Here is a 24,425-nt window from a genome sequence, read left to right as displayed (position 1 = left end):
TCTGTATCGACCTGACTTATAGTACACATAATGCTACTACATGCATTTTCATGCCCACTCAAACTTCCTGAGCTGGATATACCCCCTGTACTCTTTCTGCCCATCAGATGGATTCTGGATCAACCCCTGCTGCTGACCATGCACTAAATTATTCAGTTGAAAATAAGTCCACATTAAAAATGCATTGACTCGCAGGAGTAAGACACTGTAGAACAAACTCCAGTGCTAAACGTGTAGGAAGGGGATCAGTGCATCACAGTTTTTGTCATTTGCGACGTTAATTTCCATCAAGTGCTTTCAGAACAAAGGTGACAGTAACATTTACAGTGTGTAAGGAATTTTAATTGGACACCAAGCGGACACTTGAATCTTATGAAAAGATAGAATGAATGAGGTATCAAACCACATTATTTCTTTAAGTGAAAGTTATTGGTCCACGAATGCAGCTGGCTATACAATTCTACATGTGCAAATATGCATTAAGTGCATATTCAAGGACGTCTAGAGGCTGAGAAATGTACACATTTAGTGCATTTTTTCTTCAGAAGAGAACATCATACTCTCTCCCACCAGAAATCTTTAAGGCATAGACGCTAGGCTACACAGGCTGATGAGACACATCCTCACACACATAAGCACAACACAATTAACAGCTCAAAGTCTGCACCAAAGCAAACTGACCAACCGATATTCTCAAGCCTCAACACCTCCGTGTAGCTTGCAGGAAGACTGGAGGATAAAACAATCTCTAAACTACATCACAATAAAAACCCGTATCAACAATGATAATACGACTAGGTTTGTGTTTGATATTGTTTTTCATGTCTGGTTTACAAAATCCACCCAATTAGGCTGCAGGTTGTATGATGCTGCCAATCTGGCCGCTGTTTGCTGGCACACAGCAGCAGCAAAACAAAGTGGAAGGACTGGTATGAAAAGAAGAGAATGAACGACTAGCAGAACTGAAGAAAATCAACTTAAAAGTCATCCTGAACTCCCATTTTATTGGCACAAAAAAGGTCAAACATCATTTGCTCTGAAAAGTTTGGATGTCCTGAAAGTGATGAGATCCAGACATGGGCAATTCCCAAAAGGACAACTGATATCTTGTGCTATCAGAGATAAAATCCCAGACACAAATAAGACAAAATTAACACAAACATACTCCAAAAAAAGAAAAGTTTTCTCAAGTATATAACTGCACATCAATAAGGATCAGTATGTATCCTTCATGACGAAGAGGAAGGTGCTACAGAGACGCACCGCTCCAGCCATCTCTGAAGGTTGCTGACAGGACCAGACTCTGACTTTGCTGACTCTGGACCTGTGGGGGGTGGGCATAGGGGGTCTCAGAAGCTTATTAAGCCAGGTTTAATGGCCTTGACCCTGGCCCACAACCCCGAAGAAGAGTCCTGGAGGAAGAAAGGTCAAAGTTCGTATAATATTATAGAGCAGGAGAAACTCAGAGGTGCAGGATGTTTGGCACGGTTCCATCTGTGCATCGACTAGAAAACAGACAGAATTCTGCGAACTGGGATTTTCCAAAGCTCCTCCCCTTGCCAGCCAAGTTTAAAGCACCACATTCAGTGACCTGAGCCCACAGCTAAAGGTAGTTCTAATTTCATTTGTTTTAAAGGCACAAGACGTTAGGAAGAAGAGCGATAACAAAGGTTCTCGGCCAGATTCAAACCCAGACCACGAGGTTATGCAGCCTGCATTTCACACTCCCAGGCAGCCCTACAATTATATATTTTCAACGACACATTAATGTACTCCACTTAGCCTATATTACTGTCACCGAATGTGACATTCAAGAAATGTGGGAACATTTACATTTTAATAACTGCAAACTGTGGGCCATTTTTCTGCATGCTGCTTTTATCATTGGAAATCTTTCGGGATTCATTTGCGCAGGTATCGGTTTATTGATTCCTGCACACTGCATCAAGTAGGTTCCTGAAGCAGAATTTGGTCTATATAATATCGCATTTAATCTGCAGTGTGAACTGTTCTTGTAAGGGATTGGGATTCATAACGTGACAAAACACACCCATTTTGCCTTCCCTCATCATCTATTCCCAAGCTGACTTTCTGCGTCCTCCTATATCTCACTCTCTCCTACACTTCCCTCCCTCACTCTGCAATCACAGTCCCCACCATTTCCTTCTCTCCTCTTCAGAGGTGTTACGGACGGCTGGAACGGAGAGTACAAGCAAAGCAATAAGGCCTGTTGTGAAACGGCCATGGGATCAATGGGGGTTTTAAGGAGGCAGAGCACGTAGCCACAGCTGGTCAATTAGAGAAAGGACAGCGCAAGCACACACACATATACACACAGTGAAAGTGGCTGGCCTTTAAAAACAGAGTTACTTTTCGCCTCTCGTCAGCTCTTTTTCTTCAGCTTCACATGGATCAGCATCAGGGAATCTTGGCTGAGATAAGGCCATTGGTTGTGGTGTGAAGCTGATTTGACTGTAAGGAAAAATGGCCTGGGAGATACTGTATAAACATCAAAGACTATTTTGATGGCAAAAGTTGTTCCAGCACGTACGTGTGGAGGAAGGGGCTGAATTGCATTGTGACACATCGAGTGGAACATGACAAGATAATCGGTCTTTACTATGGACCACACATGTGCTCATGGAGAATCTAACAATGTTCTACACTATGAGCACTCTGCATGAGAGCAGCAGTCCTTGAATTACCATTAAAAAAAACTGAATTGAGAACTTAATGAAGCTCATTCAGTTACACAGAAAACACTGTGCCATTAAGTATGACAGAGCAACTCACAGGCATCAAAATATGCACTTCTTCCAAGCCTTTAACCAAGGGTTATTTGAGTTTAAACAGGTGATATTACAGCTTGACAAGAATTAAGGTCATGGTGTTAGTGCACAGTTTGTAACTAATAGAATTTCATGCAAAGTATTTGTTGCGTAAAAGGAATTTCACCTCAACTTACCAGCAAATGAAAAACCTAACTGGTTGAGTTAGAAACGGACTGCTGAAGCTATGCAGCAGCAGGCTATGCACGCAGAGTCAGAGACAATAACTACCTAAAATATGGACAAAGGCACAAACCTGAACCTTTTTTCAGTTGGAAACAGAGTGTTTCTGTTCTCGCTCGTCTTTGCTAACAACAAGGGTGTCTGGCTAGCCAGGGTTCAAGCACCACAGGTGCTGGAATAACAATAATTATGACAAAACATCATCATCACGATAAGCTGACCATGTCACTCCCTGCAGGCATGCACTTAGCTCAGCATAGCAGAGATCGAGAAGTGACAACAAACTCATCTCACGTATATTTTCTCTGTTGTTGTCAGCCCTTAAAGTTAAATGTCACCTTTCTCTTGAGATAGTGGTGGCTTTTACAAGGTGCCTTGGCACCCTAAGCCTCATAACACAAGCTCACAATTTCTGCTTTGCTCATGGTTTTAATCGTAAATACTGAGCTTGCAAAATGTACAGTAGTCTGGCTTTACGAGACTACATTCCCCTCTTGGGCAGGTGTTGAAACAAGCACTCATGGCACAACACAAGCTGACAGGGGCTCAATTATCACGGTCACAACAATCAGCATGTGTGAAGAGACATCAAAGTACACCTGCGATATTTCTTCTTACATCAAAGTATGCAGATTCATGATAATGATACTTTCCCTTCAATGAATTGTCCTTCTCCATGTATCACTTTCCTTCTGTTCTCTGCACAGTTTTTTCCTGGATGTCCATCATAACTTGGGCTAATGCTGAATATTGCAGTAATGAGTCTATAAACAGGTTCATTACCTACACTTCATTTCCTATTAGGCAGGGGAACACATTGTGAAGGAGTAAAGAGACAGACACTTGACAGAGAGACAGCTCACTGATAGCCGTTTCACTCTGTCGTCCTTTTACAATTTCTGCTTGCTTTCCACTTTATCTTGTTTTTCTTAGCCTGTATATCACCTCTACCTCCACTCTCTTGTTTCCACTGACAACAGGCTGTGTTTGGAGAATAAAGGCAAAGCCTTGGCTTGATTATCTGTAATGAACAACACTACTCTCCTTCCTCTCTTCCTAACTCATATATAGTAGCATACTCGCTCCCTTTCAAACTTACATTTATTCTGTTTTGAACTATTGTATTCATCTTTCATTGACTCACTGATAGTGAAAGGAAATAATACATGACAAGAAAAGAGAGAGGGAGAGTGGAGGAGAGTGGGAGAGCAGATGGTGGGAGTGAGACAGAAACTTGAAGAAACATGTGTCCAGCAGCAGGTAAACACCGAAAAACTAGAGCCAAATTATGGAATCAATACCAAGAGCCTCACTGGTTTCCAAGAATGTGAGCTACTCTAAATGCTCTCCATCTATTCACATTCCCTTCCAGCCGAATGGTAACTTACAGAGAAATATAACAAGAGCACTTCCAATCTAATATCCAGTTAAATTGCAAGAAGCATCCATCACTGACAACATCCTTCAGCGGATCCTCCGGGGAGGAGGAACGCAGGGGCGGCTACTTCTGAGCCTGCCAATGACAGGAAAGCTGTGAAGTTGGGCGATCACCTGGAAACCTTTGGCTGCGACATCAAAGCGGGTGACTGATGTCGTATCAATGGATTCACAGCTATCGCCTAAAATTTCTCACGCTTCGTTTGTCAGTCCCACCAGCGCCCTCATCCACCTGCAGAGTCGTTGTGTTCTCTTCATGTGCTCTTTGCAGACTCTATGACAATTTGTAAGACTAAAACAAAAAGAAGTGCAGTATTAAGTTGCTGATATTGACTGTTGCTGTATTCTGGTCTACATGCAACAACTAAAAAAGAAAAGAAAAAAGTCAACAGTTTTCATAACTATATAGTTTGTGCAGCAGACGTTTGTTTGTGCAACCCTGCAGTAAGTTGATAAAGTAACGTTTTACAGGTAAGCAGATGGCAGTGCTGAGTCAAACATACAAAGTGTACTGATCAACTGCTAAATATTTTTGCCTCTAGTTTGCAATTGAGCCAATAATTGGAAGGACAACATTTCTCCTAACTTTGGAATAAAAACACTTCAGTATACAGAGAGTGCTCAGCTCTTTAGTCACTCAAATTGACTTCCTGTATCCGAATTCTTCTTCTGTATTTCAGTCCATACTGCGCACCGTAAAGTCAAAGAAAGCCATGCTGTTGCTGCAATGTTGATGCTCCAACATAGTGTACAACACAGCAATGCACTTTCAAAGTTACACTAGATACATCTTCTCATTTATTTACTGCTTACACAAAATAAATTTATTTACCACGACTGAAAGTACATTCAACTGCAATACGCACCCTAAGTTCGATATCGAGCACAAAGAGATAACGCAGCATAGATCTCGGATTAATTTTGCTCCAAGCCACTGGATGGAAGTAATCTCTGAATGTTCTCGAGTGAAATATGAATGAACGTGTCATATCATTCAGCGGGCATGACTCTGCAGAGCAGCAAGAAAGTTTCTCCAGCGGTCCAGTTTTCATTCAATGCGCAGTCCTGCAGTGCCCCCTGCTGACCGGTTGTATGCACTCCTGGACAGTCCAACAACCTTGGTGAGAGGGATATACTTGATAATCAAAGAAATGTACTCCATCAGTATTCTTTGTGCTCTTTGGACTGCACACACAGCATCGATCTAAGCCAGGTACACATTACCAAAGGAACACTGAGTATGCCAGGTACTGTTAACATACACGCTTTGACTTTAAGCTGTTGCACCCTGGTGGCTACAGCTTTCAGCTGTTGCCTGATTTAATCTTCTCTAGCTGAAATGAATTGGACAAATGCACGCTCCCATATGTACCACTGTTGAGATGCCCTTAAGGAAGGCAGGTATCCAACCACTGCTGCCATGCAACTCCATGATGGCCAGCAGCACAATGCTATGGTTGTACTCATGAGCCAAAAAAACAGCGTGCATAAACTGAACAGCCACATAATTTTCTAGCAGGCAAACACTTCTTAAAAAAATGACTGAAGGTGATAAAAAAAACACTGAAGTTGTATTGGGGTGAAGATTAACTGGGAACCCAGGAGACTTAACACAGGTTGAATTACAAACTTCAGACAAGTTTTACAATTAATGTGGCGCAACGGAGCTCCAAACGACAGCAACTCATTTGAACGTTTTAAACTTTGAAATGTGGAAATCATGAGACCAGACATCTGTAAGCTGTATACAACATGCTCATGTCTACCAACCCAGATGGTACTGATGGGACAGAAAAGGCAAAAGCTTTAGCTTAATATCTGTGATCTCCATCGCTGCTGATTTCAACTTGAAGCCACACACGACGCCAGAACTTCATTCAATCAAATGCAATAAATGTACAGTATGTTGAAGGGGAAGTTGAATACTTCAGTTTCTGGTTTAGGTTGATAAATCTTGCATTATTCCCCTAAAAGAGTGTCTTGTTGCAGTTTTAAAGAGGAACGTGTTAACAGGACAGAGGGGCAGGTATCATGGAGATGTTACACGCAGCAGGTACAGGCAGACTGGAGAATCATTTTCTATCCTGTCCCCACCACCTTCTACTTCTCTTCGTTGTCTTGACCTCTCTCAAAGCCTTGTGACGGTCCACACAATTACCTTCAATTATCCTCACTTCCACCTCACCAATTACAGCCATTATTGATTCCGGACCCCCAGGCTGTAAGCCTTATCTACACCCAAGCACAGCCCTCGGAGTCTGGAGGAAGCAGAATAGGACCAAATAATAAGACCTTGGTTCATTAACACTCTCCAGCTTTTCACTCCATCTACGTCACACCGTCACCTACCCAACAGAAATGGTTCTCCACTGCTGTGCCCTTGAGAAATAAATTAAACAAATGCAAAATCAGTCCTTTCGAAGTAGCTGCGACTCTGCTCGGGTTATTTACAGACCAGGATGCAAGTTAGTTACCAACACATTTAATCCTTAAATTGTACCCACAGTCAGAAAGGTGAATATAATACCAAAACCAACAATCCAAAAGCTGGATTTTTGCAGACAGAACTCAACAAATACATCTTCAACTCTCCATCACAGCTTGTCAATCATGTAGGAGACACAGAGACAGAGGCATCGCACTGAGAGTATGAAGGTCAGTTACACAGTATGGAGGCTGTAAAATAGGGAGTCAAACTCTGCGGCTCTCCTGCCAGATTTTTTGAATATGATACTTGCTGACATTTAGTGAGACATAAACATAAGCTGCTGTCACCACACACTAATGTAAAACATCCATCATGTTGAATATACGCCAGGGCACCTGCAGAGAGCCGCATCAACGATGCCTCACTGCCATCTCCTGTTTCAACAAACTTGAGAGGCTGAGCTCCAAGTGCGATTTGTGATGCAACACCGCCCCCTAGTGGTGTGGTTCGAGTTGTGGCTGCTGGTGTGTGGTGTGTTATAGAGTTTAGTCTACATTAGGAAAACAATGCAAAGGAAAGCTATGAAATCATCAGAAACTTACTTTTCTATGCTTTCATTCAGCTTTTCCATGGATTTTGTCTCCTTGCAGCATCACCGGAAGTTGTCCAGAACACCTTGCGTACCTTTTTGAAATACAAAACATGCGATGTTTATAGCATCCAGGCAGTCCAGCAAACTTTGAACTTACAGTGCTGCTACAAGTATTTAATCCTTCATGAATGCTGACGCAGAGACACGTTACTTTTAAATGATATCATGCAGTATAGAGAAGAAGTTAGTGAGAAATGAGACTTTTACTTTTAAATTTCTTTGACATCCTTTTCACACACCGTCACATATTTGGATCTGAAAAAAAATTAGGAGAGTTTTAAGAAAGAGCTGAAAGCCTGGTCAACTTTCATGTGAGCTTATGTAAGTTTACTATCATACACACGCAGTTGCCAGTTTATTAGGTGCACCGAGTTAAAGCAGTCTAACGCACAAAAGTCCTACAATATCTGCGCTTTTAATTTTATAATGTTCAGTTGTAGTTGAAACTGCTTTAATGAAGTGCTGACTCGACTTTGTTGTCATTTTGGAGGTCTGAGCTTGTGTTTCTGTTTAAGTGAACTGCATTATACTGACAGGTGTTTCCAATGTTTGGTGAACGTGCATTTATTGTCCTTTACATCGTTAAACAATAAATGTGCTTGCACAAGCACAGGCCCAAGAAAAAGTAAATGTGTCCTAGTAATAGTTTACATGATGCGTCCGAACCAAAAATGTAAAAAGCAGAAGTATTCGACTAACCTCTTGGAAAAATCAACACGTTCATATTAGCTCACTTAGCATGAATGACACAGGTGTTGCTAAATTGGAAAGCTTATTTTGGTCTAGCGCCAGTTGTTTTTGTTGACAGTGACGTTTCCCCAAATTAAAACATGAACTTGTCTAACACCACTTAACTAATTAACTACTAATTAATTAATTGTCTTTTTTCCGGTTTTGCTTTCTTAATCCGTGCATCAGATAACCTTACCTGAGGGCCGGTGAGACGGTCTACAGCAGCAGCGTTCAGACAGAGAGGAGAGGGGCGTGGTTTGCCAGGTCTAATGTGGCGTTCAAAAACTGTCGGAAATATCATGAGTGTGAATGACAGATCTCATTTCAGTAAAAATGCTCCATTGCTGTATTTGTGATTTGAGAATCTGAAGAGCAGACAGTGGAAACACGTGAACCGCCTCAGCATAATCCTCATGTACAGCCTTCCCTTTTCAGTGTTTTAAGTGCATTGTGTAAAACGCGTAAAAATGAAATACACCATACAAAAACCCACACACATTTATGGTTCATAATTTCAATGTTGCTTTTCTATATCGTTTTTATTTATCTTTACTTTATGAATATTGGGCTGGCTTTCCAACATTTAGAATACTTTCTAAGCTACAGTTTATTCATAATGTCACTAAAGATTTGCAACTGTTGTGAAAACAATAGGCATGTAGTTAAGACACTGATTACGTTTGCTGGCGCGTCAAAATATATAAACAGCACCGCTAAACAATATAATAAACAATAACCACTAGTGCTTTTGCGCTCATCTTTTGACCGAAAAAACTTGTATCAATTGTGACTCTGAGTTGCACCTGAAGGCATCACTAGTGCAGATCAGTGTTGTGTGCGGTCTGCTCGCTGTGTTTGCTGTGTTTGCTGCTGGCTCCCCTCTGTCCTCCATTAGAGCTCGGCTCCATCCCCGCTGTACGGCGCAGGCCCGAAGTAGCGCAGCCGCTCTGAGGTTAGTGCCCTACCGCGCAATCTCCATTTATTTCAGCCCCGGCGCAGCCGCATCATCGAACCCGGCAGCGTTGGGGTGAAAGATGCAGATTGTTTAGATGCTGACTGGAGCTGTGTTATGATGCATATACGGCTTTTTGTGAGGAATCTGGTTTCGGGCGCGTATCGACAACAAGCTCAGAGAGACTAGAATAGCTGTGCATGAGACGCAGGCCGCTGGGCCTGTTGTAGCGCTCTGTTTTGTTTCATATTGCGCGGGTTTCATGCTAGCTGCAGCGTTACCGAGCTTTGCCTTTCGCTGCACACACAATTAATTCACGCTCAGTCTGCCAACATCAACAAAAGCGTTGCTGCTCTCGATCGTAGCCAATTTTCATTCAGATCGCCGAAGCTACATCGCCAAATGGTTAGCAAGCTAGCTTATTAGCCAAATGTAGGACATTGCTAGCTTAGCTCGGTTTGGCAGTCGCTGTCAACCGACCCGGCAAGCCGGCTAACATTACAGCACCGTGACGCTTGAGCAATAACCTTACCTGTTTTGTGCAATTAATTAAGCCTGTTAACTATGTGTCATGGAAATCAGCCTTATTGTCGGCCATGATTGTGATTAAACATCAGTGTTGTCGAGTCGTGTACCGGTTCGTTTATCATCTCATTGATCCTGTCAGCAGCTACAGTACAGTCCGTGTTGTTGGTACAGGAGCAAATCAGCATCTCTGTCTGCAGCTGATGGCAGACTTTTGTCCCCCCCCAATTGTGATTTTTGTCAGTCCAAGTCTTGTTCACAGAAAAAACAAGTGTGTATTGGAAGGATCTGTTCAAATACATATTCACATATCAGCTGTCCAGCATGAGTCAAGTTAGCAGCTTATCCCCATTAAACTCCTCAGCGGTTGGTTTCACTCAAACAGCCTGTCAACATGTCTGCATCCATCCATTGATGCTTATAAGTTGTTTATATATTGATGTTTATAAGTTAGCGAAAGCACGTTGTGTGTGTGAGATTTAGTTGATTGTGAGTGATTTTCACCCCTCTATAACACTATAATATCGCTCCAGTGCACACACACACACACACACACACACACACATATACATGCAGTTCACTAACGAATATGCACACACACACTCACACTCACACTGCCTTAAACTGTGAATGCATTTAAACTTTCTTACTTTTTACTATCAGAAATTTCCTTTCAGTCAGTTTGAGATGAAACTATGGCTTGCATCTAAATGGTGCCAAGGGACTTTTATGAATGTGTTGAATGCAAATCTATTTATTTTCAGACCAATGATTTTACACGTAATAAATGGGAAAATGAAACTTTTCCATGCATTGATCACAGTGGTGTTATTCCAAATGAAGCCATTAAAACAGCGTAAAGCCCCCTAGAGGCTGATTAGCAATGGTGCAATAATTGCACCATTTTTACATGACGACTGTGACAGCTGTGCATGGGAGCAGTTTGTCCTAAATTACTTGAGTTTGAAGGTCTTAACAGTTCCATGAACATGCATTTATGGTGCACATGAGTTCACATAAATATACGAAATACATGTAGATGAACACATCAGGGAATATTTCAGATTAGTTTGCGTTAACGTTCAGTCCAAAACATATTGTATTTTTATCACAATGAGCCTGAGCTTGTTTCTGCCGGTAGTACATGTGACTCATGTACAAGTACATGTCATTATCTTATGCCGCATCTCTTCTTTTCGTCTGCTCTCCTCAGTCATTGTACGGTGGATCCAGCTGTTTGGACCAGGTGGCCGATAATGGACGAGCACGTCGTTCACCAGACGGAACACATGACCACCATCGAGGCCAGCGCCGTCAGCCAGCAGGTCCAGCAGGTGCATGTAGGCATAATACCTTAACAGTGGAACCCAGGAGTGATGAAGAGGCAGTTCCAAGTCCTATTATTTTGCAGACCAGCTAGGATTTTAGTCAGTCAGATATGGGTGCCATGGCATTTTCTTTCAAGGTTTCAACCCATTCTGCTTGGATCATCACTGTGAATAGGTGCACGTGGCCACCTTTACTGAAGCATCCATGATGAGCGCAGAGGAAGACTCGACGTCCTCACCAGATGACGATCCATACGATGACACGGACATCCTCAACTCGGCTGGCACGGATGAGGTCACCGCACACCTAGCTGCCGCAGGTACGTCTACCCAGGAGGGAGAAGCTGAGCATTTAGTGGTTTTAGTCAATAAGAAGCATCCAGCCAATGTGTGACAGTACCTAAATGAGTTGGTGAAGCTGCGTCCTTTTGGCTGAAAGACCTTCAGGGTATTTTTTTCCTCTTATCTGGCATTTCCGATGAATTCTACTAATCCAGTAAAACGTGCCTGGAGTTCAGTGTAATGCTTGTAACTGAACAACAGGTGGTGCCAGTTGACTGTTTTATGGCGCTGCTGCAAAATATTGCCTCCTGTCAAGCTCCTGACAGCACCTTTCTGTCTTTTCCCTTTTAAGTCGTGGATGTACCAAACAGTGCCAGAGAGCAGCTCAGCTCCATTTGAAACTTTTCTTCTCCTTTTTTCGGATCAAATCAGAAGATTGAATAATAGTAACCAAGTCTGCCATACACTCGATATAGATCAAATCAGAGAGGAAAAATAGTGCTCAGATCTACTGTGTGTTGTTTATTGTGATTGCTGTCGTCTTCTTTTACACTTTTCTGATAGTCAAATTTGATTTCTCTCTCTCTCTCTCTCTCTCTCTCTCTCTCTCTCTCTCTCAGGTCCAGTAGGCATGGCAGCGGCTGCTGCTGTGGCAACTGGTAAGAAAAGAAAGAGGCCTCACATCTTTGAATCGAACCCCTCCATCCGTAAGAGGCAGCAGACTCGTCTGCTCAGGTGAGCGTAATGAGACAGTAGGCCAGCTTTGCCGTGTGTTCTCCCTCAACAATTCCCATTAGAAAAGTGATAGTTTCAGCGCCTGAAGGCAGACAGAGCTCGTGTTGTACTTCGTGGTTTTATTCTGAGGGTTGGGTGTGTTTACAGGAAGCTGCGAGCCACCCTGGATGAGTACACCACCAGAGTGGGCCAGCAGGCCATCGTGCTGTGCATCTCCCCCTCCAAACCCAACCCTGTGTTCAAGGTGTTCGGTGCTGCTCCTCTGGAGAATGTGGTGAGTGTTACGGTCAGCCGGTTAAACCTTAGAGGTACATTGAACCGTGCATCTTCAGGGAACTGCATTTGCTATGTTCCCGCTCTTTCTTGACTCTCTCTTTGCATGCAAATCATTCATGCGATAAGTTTCACATCTCTTATTTTCTAATAATAATTTACTTTCTATGTTCAAAAATAAGTGAGAAGTCCATCACAAAGAGAGATCATAGACGTGATTTTACAATTAAATGATCATTTTCTGTTTATCTAACCGATAATTCACAGTTTCAGCACTAAACTGAAACACTGTCTTTCTGTCCTCCAGGTGAGGAAGTATAAGGGCATGATGTTGGAGGATCTGGAGAACGCTCTGGCTGAACATGCCCCCGCTGGTGGCGAGCTGGCCTCAGAGCTGCCCCCTCTCACCATCGATGGCATTCCTGTGTCTGTGGACAAGATGACCCAGGTCGGGCTCCATCCTGCGTCTGTTTATCTATTGTGGGCCAAACCTCCCAAGTTAAAGTGTATATCAAACACAGACACAATGGCGGCGTTCCCAGCAGGGGGCACCAGTTGGCAACAAATCAGGGTTACAGCTTGTGTTTTATGTGTGCTGTGTGCAAGAGCTTAGCCATTATATGGCAAGGTCAGAGCCTCAGTTTTAGCTGTTCTCGCATGTCAGTGTCACTTGATGAGTTTGATTCATGCATTTTTAACCAGTTATTGTTTGTAACACAGTTGCATTTATCACGGTAAAGGGCGACTTCGGCAGTGTTCTTCAGCCATATACATGATGCATACATAGTGTCTACATCTGAAGACAAGCCTCCTCCCTTTGTGAGACAGAGCAGAGTAGACTGCCGGAAAGCCTTTCACCCGAGGGAACCCAGCTTGTTTACTCTGCCATCTCAGTGCTGCTGACGCGCTCTCTGGATCATCGTCAGAGTAGCCAGCATGTCAGTGGCCCTCAGAGACAGTCCTCAACCCTGGGAGCACGGTAGCCAATCGCAGGGCCAGATGTGTCCTCGGAGGGCAGGTGTTAGTTGGTGCTTGTTTTTCTGGAGGTTGTAGGATGAGATTATCATGAGTAACCTGTTGCCTCACTCAGCTTGGCCAAGTCAGGTGGAAAGGTGTGGGGGTTGGTGTTTTTAGAGGTATGTGTGTGCCAAGCGTTGGGGACGGGATGTTGTCAAGTCCCTCTGGGAAAAGTCGAGTAACCTTAGAGAGGGCAAGTATGAAAACGAGAACATGCGATGGAAAGGAGCTGATGCAGATTTAGCAGTCCTGATCCATATCAGGCAGGCCTTATTGTTTTCTATGCAGACATCCGCAGTAAGTTTTGCGCTGCTGAAGAAATCCCAAGTAAGGTTTAGTGACGCAGGCAGACGCCCTGGCCAGTATGGAGCATCTGTAGCAGGTGATCCCGGGTCTAGCCTGAGCCCATAATTACCCCCTAGCTTTGTTAGGGCCAGGGACCCGGCAACATAGCCGCCTTCTTAAATGCTGATTGGACCATTGCTCGGAGGATTAGGATTGAGGGTGGGGTGGGGTGGTGGGTGCAAGGACAACATGCCACTTAACTCACTAGCCACTGTAATTAGGCCATCTGGCCCAGCACACATGCATCCACATACATCCACACATTGACCAGCCACAGGTGGAAACACAGACATCTTTTTGCTACTAAGTCCTTTTTTCTGGTGCTAATCCAACTTGTTCTGTCAGTAGGCTGAGCGTTGGCTCAAGTGAAGCCCCTTTACTGCGGCCACTTGGATGGTCACACCGGCTTTTTCCTAAGCTGGTGTGACCATCCATTTTCTATCCAGATCCATTTTGCTGTATCTCTTTGTGTGATGCCCTGAGGAACCAAGTATAGGTGGTTTGTGAGTTAGAAACGGGGGTCTAAGGGGGGGAGGAGGGAGGGATTTATTTCTCCCGGAACCAAATTTAGCTCGTGATGTCAAGGCAGGCAGACGCTGCAGTGCCTCATTGTGCAATATAATCCCCCGGTGATGCTTGCATATTACCAGGACACTGAGGACATTGGCACTAAACCCCACCCCAGCCTGTCAGTGAGTGTGAGCGTACGCTCCTGGAAATGTTGATGTGACGCATGCTGCTCACTGCCGCATGTGAAGCATGCATGTTGATTGATGATCAATAGCACACAAATGAGATTAGATTAAGACCCTCACTCTGCCTGCTTTGGGCCAGAGTGCAAACCTCTGCAGGCCTCTCATGCAACACAGCAGACAAAGCCGTCAGTATGGGAAAACAAGCACACCTAAACTAAACATTACAGCCTTCATGAAGGCAGCATTTATTGCTTCGCTGTATTAGCTTTAGCTTGGTGCACAGGCGGCACTAGCATGCTTATTTTTGAACTGTGAAATGTCCTGAGAACATGTCTTGGTCACAATTCTTTAAAAAAATAAAGGATTCCTCATAGAAGATGTTTATGCTACTGTAGACCAGGCGATCAGGCTCTGCTGATTACTCTCCACTTTTACAATAAGTGAAAATAACAAGTTCTACCTCTGCAGCATCAAGAGTGGACGTGCCGTGTGGGTGCTGGTCTCTTAACTCCGGGACAAAGCAATCAGCCCACAATTACAGCAGCTTTTTCACTTCTAACGACCTGCACTACAGAAGCTTGGCTCCTTTTGCTTCACTGTTTGTGAATGGCACACTCAATATAGTTTACAAGCACTCATTGACGCAATCAATCCACAATAATGAAATAATGACTTGAGTCTCCACACAAGTCCATAAAATGGCACACGCCACCGGTGATCAAAGTTGATCGAATGTTTTTGTTTGACATTGAGTGTCTTTTTTAACAAGATCAAGCAGCTTGTCCTTGTTCATGCTACGCTGAGTGTACTGGAGCCTTTGCTAGGACAGTTTGACTGTTGGATCACCCCTGATGTTCCATCAGGCTGGAGCCACAGCCATAGATTGGTCTGTTAATAAACATGATCGCGTTGTTCTCCTTTTTAGAAAGCCTGCTTCTATTTGCAGGCCTTGACCACCTCAGCACCCGGCAGCAGCTACCCGATCAATACGCGCCTCCTGCTGCCTGCTCAAGGGCGTGTTTGCTTATGTATGTGTGTGTGTGTGTGTGAGAGAGAGAGACAGTGCAGCTCTCCACTTCAGAGTTTTAGTGACTGTATCATCTCTTTGCGGCATGCATCTGTCCTTTTGCTTCAGGCCCAGCTGCGAGCGTTCATCCCAGAGATGCTGAAGTACTCAACGGGCCGAGGGAAGCCTGGCTGGGGAAAGGAGAGCTGCAAGCCAGTGTGGTGGCCTGAGGACATCCCGTGGGCCAATGTCCGCAGTGACGTCCGCACAGAGGAGCAGAAACAGAGGGTGAGGGAAATACTGTTGTAATGACGTTCTACTTTGTTGATTTTGCCCCTCCTGCCAATAGCAGTTCTTTTAAAGCCTCAATTTCTGCACGATACAGATGGTGCAAAGTGGTTAACAGGAATATTCCAAGAGACACCACATCTCTGTTCATACGATAGGTCCCAAAGCGGCTTTAAGCTACTCTAATTCCTGATTTGGTTTGTCATAAATGGTATCTGATGACCTCAAGCTGCAGAATTGTTTGCCATATTCATTTCTATTCATGCTTCCCAAGGTGTCGTGGACGCAGGCGTTGCGGACCATCGTTAAAAACTGCTACAAGCAGCACGGCCGCGAGGATCTGCTGTACGCTTTCGAGGACCAACAGGTAACCACGGCAGCCCCCACCCAGCACCACCTGGCCACCGCGCAGAGCATCGCTCACCTTGTGCCCTCACAAACGGTGGTACAGACCATCAACAACCCCGACGGAACAGTCTCGCTCATCCAGGTGCGTTTCAGTTTTGTTCAGATCAGAATCTCATTCAGTAAATCTGAGGTTTGATGTGTTCACTGTTTGTTTTCTGTGACCGCGCCACTTTTCTCTCAGGTTGGCACAGGACACACAGTTGCCACTCTGGCGGATGCTTCAGAGCTACCCGGTGTGACGGTGGCGCAGGTCAACTACTCCACTGTGACTGATGGAGAGGTAACACCGACGCTCTGCACCATGAAATTTAACCACAAGCTAGAAGACCAGCAATCCAGAAAACAGTCTTTATTGCTGCACTGCTGATCTTCATTTGCATGATCTTGTTCCTCTCCAGGTGGAGCAGAACTGGGCCACCCTCCAAGGCAACGAGATGACAATCCAAACCACTCAGGCCTCAGAGGCCACGCAGGCGGTGGCGTCCCTGGCTGAGGCCGCCGTCGCTGCCAGTCAGGAGATTCAGCCCGGAGCCACCGTCACAATGGCTCTGAACAGGTGAGGATGGGAGATGCGACTAAGATGTCTTCTGCCCTAACAGCTGGATGAGTACGGGACAACTGTCAGGGCAGGTCACTGGGGTCCCCTGGAGATGAGAGTCAACCGCCTCTCATCCTACTTCACCATCAAACTAATTAGCCTGTAGCTTTTATAGAGGCAGCGTGCGTGGTACACAAGCATTCAGTGGGTTGTTAGCTGCATATTTCCAAGTGCTAATGGCTCAGTAGAATCTCGTTTATTGTGTAAACATTTGTGCAGGTGTTAAATGCTTGATTGCTTTGTAGTGCAAGTCAGTAAAGGTCTGAAATAAAAATCACACAGCATAGCATTTAGAACCTAGCTGAAATATGTGAGAGTTGAGGATACAGTACTGACCCTTAGTAAAAGGCTGTCTGCAGATTCTGGAAAGAGTCCTGTTTTCATATTACTATCAACTGTCTTTAACTGCAGCCACTCTGGTAGTAAAACATGTCCAAAGGTGGTGTTTGTAATGTTTCTCTGGAGGGAAATCAGCCACTCACGACTATATTCAGATGGGATTTACAACAGGATTTTAAATCATGTCCCAGGGCCGAGTGTCGCAGGATCTGATGACAGCGCAAGAACACCAAAGTTAACCAAAGTTAGCAATCTTTGGTTGCAGCTACGGCGTTAAATCTTATGATCTTTCTTTCTCGTGTTCTTTAAAAGTCTTTAACTTGCCGAATTCACCAGTCAGGCTTGCCGAGATGCTGACACGTTGGTTGTTTTTTCACCGCGGTGGTGTCAAGGCAATAATTTCAGATGTGTATGGGTATGTCCCATTGGGGCTTGTTACCTGCACCCACCTGTGCCCTCCTTCCTCCCCCCTCCCCTGCCCTGTTTACCTGAGCGAAGCTACTCTGGGCTCTCTGCTCCACAGGCTCTGGAACATTTTGTCTCTGTTTTGCAGCTCCAGTGGGAGAATATCGTGGTACAAAATTTATCAGCCATGGCGAAGTGTTAAACACAATGTGTGAAGTGAAGCCTTAATCTGCACTGATGGCACAAAATGTTTACTGCTAAACAGAAAAAAACACAGATTGATCAATATCTGTCAGGAAGACTTGATAAGAAGCATTTTACTACCAGTGTCGGCAAACTTTCCTGCCGCCGCCTAACTAGACAGCATCCAGTCGAGTGTTATCCACATACAGCCGCAGTGTGAGTGAACCATCACCGCTTACAGTCTGTACCCTCTCAGCTCCTCCTCCTCCTCCTTCTGGATCCGTCTGTAGTTCAATCTCAGATGTGATTATCAATCAAGCTGCGAACCGTTCCATTAGTTCATAACGAAGCTGCTGTGGTAATAGGCTCGTGGTAATTCCACTGGATAGATCTGGTTGATAAAACTGCTTTGTTAGACCAGCAGCACCTGGCCTTCAGGGAGATGTGACAGATTCCCCATAAGTCCAGACTAGAAAAGCCTCTTATAGCTCATACACTCCTGCCTCTTCACCCCACATCTCTCTAATAACCTCTTGTGTTTGTGTGCGTGTGTGTGCATGTGCGTGCGCTTTGCAGCTTTGTACCAATGACTGTGTATGAAAGCCTAATATATGAATGTGTGTTTTGTGGAGTTGTGTGCACAAAAAGTTTTTAATGGCGAGTTTTTACATATTGTACACTGTATCCAATGTGTGTGTGTTGCAGTGAGGCGGCAGCCCATGCCGTGGCGACGTTGGCTGAGGCCACTCTACAAGGCGGAGGGCAGATTGTGCTGGCGGAGACAGCAGCTGCTGTTGGGGCGCTGGCAGGGGTTCAAGATGCCACAGGTACATATTCATCCATGACATTATCATCAACAGCAACATGCAAAACACACTTCAAACACACCACAGAGGTCTGGAGCGACTGAGCGTCTGCCTGCATGAAAAACCCTGTTTGCTTTATCATCATCATATCTGTCGTCTGAGCGGGTGAATGTTGTACTGCGACGAGTGGAAATGCAATAACAGAAGACTGAATTCTTTTATTGAGACATTTTTGGCATCACATCTTCAATAATTGGTGCCTGTGTGTGTGTGTGTGTGTTCCCCAGCCAATGGCATTTCTAATTAGTCTTACTAAGTGTAAGCTTCCCTTCAGTAGCACTACGGTGAGACCTCTGAGCTCCTACACTCTAATCTACTCTGTGCTGATGTGACAGATGGTGTGTGTGCATGTGCATGGGCGTTTTGTGTGTCTGTGTGTCTCTGTGTGTGTGTGTGTGTGTGTGTGTGTGTGTGTGTGTGTGTGTGTGTGTGTGTGTGTGTGTGTGTGTGTGTGTGTGTGTGTGTGTGTGTGTGTGTGTGTGTGTCTTGTAGCAAGAGGGTTAAGGTTAGGGCTAACCCTAACCCTTTTAATTATACGTTAGCTCAGTGACCCTATCGTCAGTGTCCTTACATGCTTGCACTGCTGTGCCAGTGTGTGTCTGCTGGGATTGGACCACTTTCTTATGACGTCCTCACGTCCTTGTTGGATAGCAGTAACATTTTAAGCATAAGTTCAGTCAGTATCCTGAGGGTGGAACGTAAAGCTGCTCCTTGTCAATGATTAACATCGAGGAGACGCGCTGCTAATCTGTTATTGATGACCTGATGTAGTCTAGAAATGTCAGTGGCCTACTCCACATACCTGCAAGTGAAACTACGCAGTCGTTTTCAAGCCGGTCCTGGTGTTCAAAATGACTCTTGGCTTTCTCATTCTTGAATTTCAATTAGGACTTAATGCCTTTGTAATTAGGTGTGTCGATCGCGGACTTAGTAGCGCTTTGATTGTTCAAGTTGCGAGCTAATGGTATCTTTCTCTCTCTCTCAGCTCCATTTCGGAAACCAGGATTTGATGCATTATTGTTTATGTTGATGCTTTGAATTATGGTAATTTATAATCAATGTAATGATACGACCCATGATTGACAGTATGACAGGAAGTTCTGACCAGACACGCATCTCGTTGAGCTGTCTTTTTTTCCGTTCGCCATTTCTTCTAATCAGAACCATCCCTCAGTGGGATTAACACACACATACACACACATTCACCCAGTACACTCGTCCGGGGGCATGACCGGGTCCCTCAGGGGCCCTCCTTAAGAGGGCCGATCCACTCCATTATCAGTCCATGGTCTAATCACTGGGCCAGCTGTCAGCACTCTATCCCAGGTTCTCCTGCTGGACTACATGCATGCACAAACACAGGTGACATGAGTACAAGGTTAGTCCACATGAAATTGAATTTCATCAGAGAAAGTATCATAAAATACTTCAATATATTATGTACAGCGTGTATATTTGCACATTTGTACACAAAACATTAATTCAGGTTATTCAAATCGAACATGCGCCGCCTTTTGTAGTTGGACGTCTCGCTTCCTGAACCATAAGGAGTCATTTGGCTGCAGAGGCTCACTCAAACAACTAATGGAGCTGCCAGAGCCAGCCCTTCTCCCCACTATTGACCTTAGCTAATCACTGTAGTGTTACACAGGAGTGCAGAGCGCCGTTTGAAGTGCGCTGGCCCAGACACCGCTGATTGGCTTGCGTAGCGACCCTTCACTGACACAGGCACGCAGACACTCACACACAGTAACGCACACACACGGCCACGCCAGGCACGGCCCTTCATGTCTAAGTAACTATGTTTGAGTGGCTGAATTAGGCACTTCACTCAGTGCTGTGTGCGTACATCACCGTGCCAGGCCAATGCCCTGTTCCCTAAGCCCTCCACCATAATCACTGTCAGCACAATTACCTGCATCAGCAAAACTTAACCCTGTCACAAATCACTGGTGAGTGGGCTTAGCAAGGGCCCGCATTAAGAGGACCAGCAATTACAAGCCAACCTGACAAAAGAGGCTCGAGTTTTTATTTTGGGCGACTTGAAAGATGTGAATGCAGCCCTGTATAATCTCAGTTATGTGTTTGCATGGGATTTATGGGTAGCGTCTATCTGCTGCGTTTAATGTCCAGTGTCTTAGCTCAGAGTAATGGGAGCGGGCGTGAGCCACTGCCATCCCCTACACTGACCTTCTTGCCTGCCTGTGACACCGTGACAGCTTGCAGGGTGGGGCAGGGGCCCACGTGACTGCAGCAATAATCCCTGCAGGCAGAGACACACACACAGCTGGGCATGGGGGAAGCGAGCTGAGAACGTTCAATCGGACCATTGTTCAGAAATGCCGTCTCTGTAACATGGCCGCCTCCTGTCACACACAACTACCTGGACTTGACTGCCTCTCGAGCGCCGTGTCAGACCAAAACTCCAGTGACGAGATTACCGCTGAACGGCTGCAGCTCCTGATTATTTTCACTATCAATTAACATGATCGCAGAAAAAACTATTTACAGCTGAAAAAAAAACTTGAATGATTAATGGATTTGATTGATTAATTAATTAATCAATGGACTCCAATAATTCAGACAACCAACTGATCGTATCATTAGTGGTTTTTCTGACTGGGAGGAACTGGACAGAACAAATATTTTTAGTGTTACAAACACCAGGAATATCTCACAGCTAGGCCTGTAGCTAATGATCATTTTCAATTACATCTGTTGATTATTTGTCTGTTAAGTGCTAAAAAATGCCTAAAGTGATCTTTATCTAATGAATTTACCCTGTAATTTACCTAATAGCTGATAATCAATTATTAGAATTATTGCCAGTTAGTTTTCTAAGACTAATAGAGTAACCAATTATTTCCAGACGGACACATAAAAAGTGATATTGATCCTTGTGCTGTGTGTCTAATGCCAAATATCTTTGCCTCAGGTCTGGTCCAGATCCCGGTCAGCATGTACCAGACTGTCGTGACCAGCCTCGCCCAGGGCAACCGGCCCGTCCAGGTCGCAATGGCACCTGTGGCCACACGCATAGATAACACTGTCACGCTGGACGGCCAGGCGGTGGAGGTTGTGACCCTGGAGCAGTGACATTTACCACCCTGGAAGGAGAAGAAGGCACTGAATGGCCACCGCGGAGATTTGTTTATCCTACTGTTTTCCAAGACACCATGCTGTGTACAATGTCAAATATATTTTTAAATGTACATCTGCAGGGGAAGTAAAGTGAGTTATCAATGCATTGTGTTAATTATGTAAAGATATTGCTTTTACTAGTGTTTTTTTTTTTTTTTTTTTTTTTTGCTTCATGGGTTTTTTGTTTTTGTTTTTTTTTAGCTTTGTGATGTTGAGTATTTAGTATTTATTTCTTTACAATTAACCTTTACTTAAAACAAAGATGAACCAAAAAGCCTGGGAGGAAAGCCACCACTGCTTCACCCAGAGTGCATCACTATCACCATTCTGGATTCTCATTGTCGTCTCTGTGTTTGACTGTTTTGTTTTTAGGATGCATTTACAATTCGGTGCCATCAGAAAGCACTCCTCTCTGTTTCCCGTAGATCGCTATTCTGAATTTCACTCTTCCCGCCTCAACTCACCTAAAACTCTCTTGGTGTACAGAAACAGCATCAGTGTAGACACTCCCAGACATTTCTCACGTTAGATGTTGAAATGTTGCGTTCAAACGCCGTCTTGTCGTGTGCTTTCCTCTGTGTTGTTGAACTGCAGTCCACGCACATGCCAAGATTTGTGAAGACTCAGGATATACATCAAGGTGTTTTTTACTGCTGGACGGCTGAGCTGACTTTCCAAAGCAGCCATTTTGTCTACCAAACCCTTTTATTTACATTGCATGGATAGGAGCACCCCTTGGTTTGTGGTTTTTTTAAACATGTACTGCTTTGTATGTCACTTAGGACTTGGTGGTCTTTATTTATTTATACAGCTTAAAGTTACAGGGACGCTGAACATTCAAGGACCAGTGTGCAGGATTTAGTGACATCTAGTGGTGGGGTTGCAGATTGCAACTAATGGAGTACACCTTGCCTCACCCTTCACATAGGAGAACCTCTGGTGGCTGCAAACTCATGAAAAACATGAGCAAAGGTGCTCTGGTTTGTCCATTGTGGGCTACTGTATAAACATGGTGGACTCCTTGGAAGAGGACCTGCCCCTTTACACATTTAGAAGAGCTCGTTCTAAGGTAACAGAAACACAATGATTCTTGTTTTCTGGTGATTGTACACTAATGAAAACATACGTATGAATTTTATTTTCCATTTCTTCCATATTCTGCAAACAGATCCCCCTAAATCTTACACACTGGTCCTTTAATTGACATCTGTGTTAATGTGCTACTTTAGCCATCATGGCTAATTTCCAGCTGCAGTCCCTGGACAGGTGTAACGACAGTGACACACAAGACACATTCAAACAGGAGCAGCAATACTGTACATACGGCAGAGCACACGTCATCAGGACACATAAAACACTTTACAACAATACACAAATCAAAGCACGCTTCAGGTGATCAGGTATGGTCACACACTTGATTGTCTTTTAACCATGACTTTGAATTGATTTTTAAACAAACAATAGGCGCATCACTTTGTAAACCACAGGATGTTATTCATGCTTGGACAGGCGCTGCAGTATTTGTGATGCAGACATCAAAAAGGCATTTCTTTGAATCTTGCAACAAATAAAAATTGCTTGCCAGGAATCAACGTTGTTCGATGCAGCTGTAACATTTTGGTTCAACTTTCATCATTTAAGACGTCAAGTCCAATAAACTGGCTGCTGTTCACCCTTCATGTTAATTCTGTCTTGGTTTTTAGCACACTGTTCATAATGAAGCATAATTATCAATGGATACATAAAATGTTCAAGCAACAAAAGTCACTGTTTTCATACAAACACTAAATAAAATTAATATAAGGGGCAGCCCTACAAAGCCTTTTAGCATCTTTAAGCTAAGTTTACTGTATAGTTGTCTCTTATGGATGCAGGCAGCAGACTCCTTGACAAAAACAAAAAAGCCTTTTCAATTTGGATGACATGATACCTCTGTAAATGTGTAAAATCAAGCTGTCAAAAAAGTGTGCAACATACAGCAGTGTTAGATAGTGAAGCAAATATAGAAATATAGAAAATATGAAAATATGCAGGGAAAACAGATAAAGATGCAAATATTTCCAGCTGCAGTCAGTTTGCTGTTGCACAGCTAAGTGCGTCGAAGGTCATGTAATAGTCAGCTTGCTAAAAGCTAAATATCTTTGCTAACACAAACCCCAGATACAAACAACCACTACGTTTTAATTTTTACTTATGGCTATATAGTAAAAATGCAACACAGCTACATTTACACCATTATCACTGCAAGAGACAGGATTTATTTGTGTGAAAGAGACTGCTGCTCTTCCATTAGAGCATTAGAAGCTTTATGTTTAACTTTGTGTTCTTCATAGTTGAGGACGTCTTTAAGAAAAGCCACATTTCTCTGCGTTTTGTCCCTTAATGATCGAGCTGCCACCAAACCCGATAACCACACTCTCCTCTGCAGCACCCCCACCTTCCCTGCCGTGACAGACAGGGCCATGATTACATCATAAGCTGCCTGAACCTCCTCTTGCTTTAAAGCCTGGGATTTGCTTGCCGGGCCCTTCTGTTGCAGAGTGGAACAGAGAGAGAAGCGTTCAGGCCTTAATCTATCAGGCGTCAGTGTATATCCCGCTCTTCCTCCAGATTAAAGCTGAACCAGGTTGCATTCACACAGATGAAAAGATCCCATTTGCCTTCTTGTTTTATGTTTTCTTCTCCCTCCTGTTATGTTTAGGTTGGCCGTCTTGTGTGAGCTAGAGAACACTCGTAGGAAAAGAGGAAACTTTGTGCATTGTTCGAGTCATTGTAGGTG

General features: G+C 44.1%; 1 protein-coding gene across 1 annotated transcript; it reads left to right on the top strand.

Annotated features, from left to right (window-relative positions):
- The first annotated feature begins 9,110 nt into the window (after positions 1 to 9,110).
- Positions 9,111 to 23,325, top strand: nrf1 (nuclear respiratory factor 1). The gene is made up of 12 exons (XM_070992473.1): positions 9,111 to 9,212; positions 10,951 to 11,071; positions 11,241 to 11,385; positions 11,968 to 12,082; positions 12,230 to 12,356; positions 12,663 to 12,803; positions 15,548 to 15,706; positions 15,981 to 16,196; positions 16,296 to 16,394; positions 16,513 to 16,670; positions 18,345 to 18,466; positions 21,441 to 23,325. Exons 2-12 carry the CDS (start codon positions 10,994 to 10,996, stop codon positions 21,599 to 21,601), a joined length of 1,521 nt encoding a protein of 506 aa, XP_070848574.1. The 5' UTR covers positions 9,111 to 9,212; positions 10,951 to 10,993; the 3' UTR covers positions 21,602 to 23,325.
- Positions 23,326 to 24,425: the final 1,100 nt, after the last annotated feature.

Source organism: Chaetodon trifascialis, chromosome 22, assembly GCF_039877785.1.
Source record: "Chaetodon trifascialis isolate fChaTrf1 chromosome 22, fChaTrf1.hap1, whole genome shotgun sequence".
Taxonomy (NCBI): domain Eukaryota; kingdom Metazoa; phylum Chordata; class Actinopteri; order Chaetodontiformes; family Chaetodontidae; genus Chaetodon; species Chaetodon trifascialis.
This window is presented reverse-complemented; position numbering and strand designations above follow the sequence as displayed.

What these genes read in the sequence shown, in the direction of transcription:
- nrf1 (XM_070992473.1), top strand. Translation starts at nt 10,994, where the DNA reads ATGGACGAGCACGTCGTTCACCAGACGGAACACATGACCACCATCGAG. An exon ending in CGCACACCTAGCTGCCGCAG is followed by an intron (nt 11,386 to 11,967) that starts GTACGTCTACCC and finishes TCTCTCTCTCAG; the next exon opens with GTCCAGTAGGCATGGCAGCG. An exon ending in GTCACAATGGCTCTGAACAG is followed by an intron (nt 16,671 to 18,344) that starts GTGAGGATGGGA and finishes TGTGTGTTGCAG; the next exon opens with TGAGGCGGCAGCCCATGCCG.